Source organism: Theobroma cacao, chromosome 9 (genome assembly GCF_000208745.1).
Source record: "Theobroma cacao cultivar B97-61/B2 chromosome 9, Criollo_cocoa_genome_V2, whole genome shotgun sequence".
In the NCBI taxonomy this organism is placed as follows: Eukaryota; Viridiplantae; Streptophyta; class Magnoliopsida; order Malvales; family Malvaceae; genus Theobroma; species Theobroma cacao.
In genome coordinates, this window is record NC_030858.1 from 7,944,910 (window position 1) to 7,952,374 (window position 7,465).

The window sequence follows — 7,465 nt, forward strand, 5'->3', positions numbered from 1 at the left end:
TCTTAAGTAAGTGAAAAATTTGAATCGTGTAAAAAAAAAACCTTTGTAACCCTACAAAATATGGCTGCATATCCTTCCTTCCTTTTGCATTAATTTTTAATAACATGCGTCTAAGCATGTTCATATTTTTTTCATATAAGGAAAGATTAATTTAATACAAACAGGATCTTGTTGAAGTAATATATCATTTGTGTCTCTTATTTTAAGATTACTTTTCTTCTTGACGTCTACAGATAGACAACAGAGTTTCATTTGTTACAAGCTAAACTACAAATTCCGGCGGAAAAAATGCAAAAGTAATGCATTAGGTCTTGTCTACCTGCTACATACACCCTATCAAAACACTAATTTTGGAAGCCTCAAAAGAATAAGATTGCCTGAATGAGCTGGTTAGGACTTTGAATTAAACAATTAATTAATAGTTTACCAAGTAAAGACAAAAGCAAGCTATACAAGTTAGCTCCATTTTAAAAACTGTTCTACTTAAAAAATGCTGAAGTAAACGACCCACAATAGTTAGTTTACCTAGTTTAATTTATAATTAAAAGTGATGTCTACTTGTAACCATAAAATTTTCTATTTAATAATAAACTTTCTATGTTTACACTGTAAGTAAACCATGGCAGATGAAAGTAATTGATTGAATGATTCCTACACTAAAGTAAAATATTAATAAATCTTAGGGAAAAGATTTAAATTTGCCATTTTTCTTATAATAGTATTTACAATAAATGAAGAAAAGTATTTGTCTTTAACCAATATATATTATTTTTGGGTGATACTTCTTTTACCCGACAATCCAATAATTTAAGTATTCACAAATAAGTTAAGAAAATAAATAATAAATTTATTAACATTTAGCTTTTGTGAGTAGTCGAAATTAATAATTTTTTTATGAAGGATTAATTAGGAGAAATGTCCACTATTACATGCGGTTGAATTTTTATAGATGAAAGTCGGCCCACATGGCACCTCCCCGACAGAGTAGCCTTATGGGATGTTTTGTTGTTGGCCAAAGGAATAGCATTCAACGTGAACTGGCAGTGTCCACCTGGCCGAATTAACTGCCACGCCATACCTTACCGACTCAGGATAATGACGTCCACGTGGAGTGGCCTCCCCCTTGGGCAACGAAGGACAATGCTGCCATGTCAGCATTTAGGCAATTTGGGTGACACAAGAGGTGACTTCCAGCGTTGTCTGTCACCGTCACATTAAATTCTATTGTTTCTTGTGACACGTGGGATTGGCCCACTTTGTCTCAATCAGATGCTGACGTGGTAAGATGTAATTCATTCCCCCATTGAATGCCGCAACTGCTACTCTGCAATTTATCTATCGCGTAATTATTTTTTTCTTTTTTCCTTTTTCACTAACATCCGTTATAATAAATTTTCACCCATAAATTAAATCATGCATACCTATTTATTAATTTGTCCTATATTTATTTTTTTACACGATATTCAAATTAATAGACGCAAAAAGTAACGAGCAATTTTTTTTTTGATGATTACTCGAACAAGATAACATATCATTAGAATATTTCGTAAAATATTTTAATTTCATTATTTTTCCTTAAAAATTTAACAAAATTAAAAATACAATAAAAAATTTTGCAAATTACATTAATAAAACATTTCATAAAATATTCAGTTCCCATTACTTTGTTAAAAAGAAACTAAAATATAATGAAAATATTCAATATTGAATCAAAATATAATAGCAAATTTGATCTTAGTCCCCAACAAATAATAACTACTCTAACATTTTACAAAATTTGCTTAACCAACTTTCTTACACCTTCCTAAGTCTCAACAAATTTGTGATTTTTATTTACCAAATGAACCCTAATGACATATAAAAGACTATTACATAAACTTAATAAAAATATCTACTCAAATTATCTAATGTATATCATTTAAATTTAAGCACAAGAGATTAAATGTACATATTTTCTTGGTATTTTTATAATTCTATAATTTTAGATATGCAATGATAATTATCCACCACTAATTAAGTAGGGTCCACTTATAACATGCAAGTTCCTTATCACAAATACTAAAGGATTAAACTGTATGAGTATAACAATTAAATTTGTTGTTTCAATTACTATTAGAAGCTGGTTTTTTGTTTGACCCCTTAAATTTATGTATTCACTATAAAAAAAATGGGAAGAGATAAGTTCAGGACATATCAAGACATGTTATCTGAAATACATTACCAATTTAAGATCTCAAGTATGGTGGCCACTACTGAGATAAAACGAGGCTCTATGTTTTTTTTCCCTGTTATTTCTTGTAAATGCTCTTTGCACAGAGAATCTCATAAAAACCAAATTCAGACTAAAAAGAGGGGAAAACAAAAGTTATGGATTAGATCTGTCAAGGAGTCCCATCTCTTACAGTTGCATTAATCTGGCAAGTCTAGGCTGTTGTGTCAAAAGGCTCCATGCAAGACACCCATATCTATTTGATCTGATTAGTCATTTCAGATGGAATACCCCTATTGTTTTAGGTTTTGGCAGAAGGTGAAAATGCTGTTGACTTCCCTAAGGAAGTGACATCAAGGGCTTACAGGTGATGGTACAATATGTACAATCAATAGCAGTACTAATTAGTTGTCTAATCCTAACCCTAAAAAAAATTAGTTGTCTAATCCTACATGAAAACTTCACTTGATTGCTTGAATTTTAAAATGAAATTGATAACAGTAACAAAGCTTTGTGTGAAGGTGTTGGAACAGGGGGGCAAAGTCTAAACCAGGAATCAGAAAACCCTCAAGCTACTCCAAAAGGGTAGGGCAGTTAAGGAAATGCAAAAGCCAAAATGTTCTTGTTTCTCATTCTTTGAGGTTATTTCTAAAATTTCTTGTCTTTCTTGGGTTTCATTCTGACACTTAAAACTTGAACATAGGGGAGAGCATCCCCATTAATTAAAAATACAACTATGTCCCCCAATAGGCCTATAGAGTCCATACTAGAGCATCCTAAAACAAGACCCACACACTATCCATAATTGAACAATGGGGTAGTGGGGGTGCCCAAATGATTAGTCATTTTCTTAGACAAATTATAGCTTCATCACTTCAGAAAAGAAGGGAAAAAGGCAAAGAAAGTGGAAGAAAACTCTTTTTTATTTAAGTTAAAATCGGAAAACTCCATGTGGGTCCCAACAGCCAAGTATATATCAAGGCAGGCACTTCCCATGCTATGGACAATTCACAAGCTTTCTAACACTCAAGTTCCAACACCAAGAAGGAAGAATCAGAAACAAAAACTGAAACATACGTTTTTTTCCTGACCTTAGAATTCCATAGCAATTAATCATTTCTCTGCTCTTCAAATGAGGCCTTTCTGCTTAGCAGTCTCCCTTCTGCTGTTATGCATTTTCCTTTCTAGTGTTCAAGGTATATGCCAAGAAATCTTTCTTATTTATAACGAACAGATCTCCTGTTTCTGCATTGCCATTACAGCATGATTAAATTCTGATATCTTATGTTTTTTTGTGAAGGGATTCGCTTGGAGAAAAGTTTCAAGTCAGCAAGGCATCCTAAATTGCATGTCAGTATCCAAATCTTTCAAGATTTATTCATTCGGTGCAATACATTGAATGTTTTTGGGATGGAACATTTTTTACTTCTATTCGGTTATCCTGTCCCACTATTAAAGGTGTAAAAACTGTTGCTATATGCAGGAGGGTACTGTGATGAAAACGAGTAATGAAGTTATGGGAGAGGTCATTCTCTGCAAAGAAGGGCACTGTTCAGGTACCAAGAAGAAAAAAGCCTCTAGAGTATTGAACAAATCACACCACTGGCTACCAAGCATTCATGAAGATTACTATGGACCTAGGAGGCACAGGGCAAAGCACCATTAAATATCCCCTCCCCTAGGATAAATATTCTTCCACATTTTTTACTACTAGGCCTAGCTAGTATAGTACTATTCTTTTCAAAACATTTGAACCCATGGCCATGTAATCTGACAAAGCAGTTTTGTCCACAAAATAAGAAGCTTCTCATGATTAATTCTCTTTGAGTTGGATCAACTATATAGATGTTTATGGGGCACTTTGTGTAAGAAATGTGTGGTATATAGACACCAAAGTTTATCAATCAAAAATTTTAGGAAAGCCCACGTTGTCCTGTCTTGCACCAAATCCAACATTCATGTCTAAAGCGGATTTTCACATTCATTTTTGCAGGAAAGAGTAGAAAACTTTCGTCTGCAATGACTTCTAGTGCTCCTACATCTACCACTACTTCCAAGGTTGGTTAATAGTTACTAGTTAATATCGAAATCTCCATACCTAGGGTTTAGATCTTCCCCTAAATGACATTATATGCTCTCCATGTATACAGAGCGAAGAGAATGGAGAAAACAAAGCTAACCCTACTTCAAAAGTCAAATCAGGCAACGAAGAAAATGGTGAGAAGCAAGAGAAATTCCCTGTTGGTTCACCGACAAGTTCCGAACACCAGGAGGTCCATGACCAATATGCCGACATTATGGACATAGCTGAAATGGACTACTCTCCAGCCAGGAGAAAACCTCCAATACACAACTAAGAGTAGGGAAGAAAAACAAGACAGAGAAAAAGAAGCCACAACGTTTTCCAGCACAATAAAAGTAATAGAAATGGGACAGCATTCCAGAAATGCTGCAGTTTTTATAGGGTTTAGGAAGATTTGTGTACATAGAATATTTTATTATCATAGTTATTGTTAAAACATCACTTTTGATGATTGAGTCACGATGCACCCTTTTGGGGGGGGCACTTTAGGCCTTGTAACCTCACATATTATAGAATGAAAACTTACTAATAACATCAAAATTTATGGGTTTAATTAATTGTTGGATATACAGTGATAAATTAAGATATAACTTAGTTGATTAATACAACTCTCTGATTTTAGAAACTAATTAAGTTCATTCTTTCACTTATGCAGAGGTTGGATGATGATCTATATCTTAACTATAAAAATGGGATGTGGACAGAATTTAATAAAATTGTACAAAACAAGCGTAAAAGGTGCAGATGGGGGGACCTAAGATTTTTTTAAAGAGAAACTTGTGTTACCGAAACAAACATGAAAGAGGCCTGTGTTAAATGAAGTAGGTGTGGAGCCTTATCTGAAATTGACCCCTTGTGTGTTTTCTTTACTCGGTAAGTGGCCCACCAGGGATTTTGGGCTAGACCCACCATGTTTCACTTCTTGATTATAGTGTTCAAATCGTCAGTGGTCACTCTTACATGTGGGCTCACATGTCCTCACTTGGGTCACCTATGCTTCGGTCACAATAGCCTAGACTGCGGTGGACCATGCAAACGAAGTAATGCCTCCAGGTATGGTCTCTTTAACGTGTTTTCGGACAGTGTTCCCCTGTTGGCTCGACATATCAACTTGTTTCGGCTATAATTATGTGATTGTTTGGCTCGGTTCTTTTTCAGTTTCTTTAATTTTTAAAAGGAAAAAATTAAATTAAATAGAGTTTTTGAAAAGTTTTTGAGAAAAAAACTTTTTTTATAAAATAAAATTAAAAAAAAGTTAAAAAAATTCAGAGAGGAGTATTTTTTTTAAAAAAAATACATTAGTTTTTCAAAAAATATCTTTCTCTCAATCAATCTCTCCCTCTCCTCTTTCCCTCTACAAATCACCATTTTTCAACACAAATCACAATCTTCCTCTCGTTTATCTCTCTCTATAAAGATTACTAGAAAACAAAAGTCTCAACAATTAAAATTTAAGATTTTTTTTTTGTTCTTATAAAAATTAAGAGAAACTAAGATTGAAAATTCAAAGTTACATTCATATAATATTTAAAGATTTTTTCTCTTTTACACCCAAAAAGATTTTAATGTCAATTACATCGTTTCTTTTATTTTCTTCTTTTTTGGAGAATTGAAGCATCATGATCCGATTGCTTGTTATATGAACAAAAATCGAATATTATTAATTTTGAGAATTGTTTTGTTTTTTTATGGATTTCATTGATTTTAACATTTGAAATCGTATATAAAGTCAAAGCAAATTTGTTCTTCTTTAGTTTATTAGGTGATTGAAAATGACATGAATATCTTTTATGATAATTTTTGTCAAAATTAAATTTTATATAATTTATTTTACCAAACAGCTTACTAGGCAGTTTTAACTTAATTTTAAAAATTATTATTTTTTATAAAAATTTCATAATAAAACTGGTAAACTGATATTAACTTTCAAGAAATTTATTTAATTTAACTTCATCCGATTAAAAAACATCAATCTCTAGAACTAGAACGTGAGTTGATCCGAACTTGAATAACATAATATTCAATTTAAAATGATTGTAATTTCAATAATTCATTCGAATTTAATTCAATTTGGTTTTTGTAAAGTCAATAATTTAAACTTGTTACGAGTTGAATCTAAATAATTTGAATGTCTAAACTAAATTACTTAATATAAACATAAATCCAAAATGATAAGATTTTAAATAATTCAAACTTAAAAATGACTTGATCAAAATGAATTGGCTTGACTCAAATTAAATTATCACGTCTAATTGCGTAGTAGTCAGTGACTCCAAAGAAAAATTGCACAGCAGTTTTACGGAAGTTACTTTTATTGCTGCTATGAAAATTGGTAAAGAAATAATTTCTTCCATTGTCAAGTAATTGAGGGTTGGAAACAGCTATTTGACGTCTAATTTGGTGCAAGGCACACCTTTTCTTTAGTGTTAGATCTCTTTAAATACAATTAGGTTACATGCTTAACTAACTGTTAAAAATCTTTGCATAATGCTCCTCCGATTAGAGAATGACTTGTTATACTTGTAAATCTCAAAACAGTACTCTTACATTGTCCCTAAGCTGCTAGGGCATTAATTGTAATTTATATCTTTGTTAAAAGGACATTCGGTGATTAGTCATTAATAAGATTGAAAGTTCAAGTTACAAAACCTCTATACTCTTACTATGATAAACAAATAACTTGGTTCAAGCATTAGCATGCCATGATGGGAAGAAGGAAAAGCTTAAACATGTTTTCCATGTTGTCCGCACAACATGTTCGGCCCCTGTCAAAGTTTTAACCTTTTTTTAATCGACGTTCAGAATGCCCAAGAACTCATCAATACACATGGAAATAATACCAACAAGCAAGTCTGTTTCAACGATGAGATACAATACACATGGTCCTTAGAATGTGATGGGCTGATGGTGATAGAAGGCTGAAGAGTTGTAAAGAGACACTCTCTCCGACCTAAAAATCAATCCATCGTGAACAGGCCGCAACCTACCTACAAAGGCTACAACCTTTATGGCTCTACTTTCAACAGACAATATTCATTCTCAAAACGAGTGCAGAGGACGGATTTACTGTCCAGGAATTTGGCAGTTAGCCACTCAGATAACAGACGAGCTGGCAGATTAGGTAGAAACATCGAGGCCCCAGAGTCTATTCGTGACTCTCTCCTGATGTATTC

The 7,465-nt window shown here is 32.8% G+C and overlaps 1 protein-coding gene across 1 annotated transcript; it reads left to right on the plus strand.

Moving 5' to 3' along the window:
* Positions 3,192 to 4,849, plus strand: LOC18588891. Its single transcript, XM_007013589.2, has 5 exons — positions 3,192 to 3,405; positions 3,510 to 3,559; positions 3,693 to 3,765; positions 4,203 to 4,267; positions 4,360 to 4,849. The coding sequence occupies exons 1-5, from the start codon at positions 3,342 to 3,344 to the stop codon at positions 4,564 to 4,566; spliced, it is 459 nt and encodes a 152-aa protein (XP_007013651.2). The 5' UTR covers positions 3,192 to 3,341; the 3' UTR covers positions 4,567 to 4,849.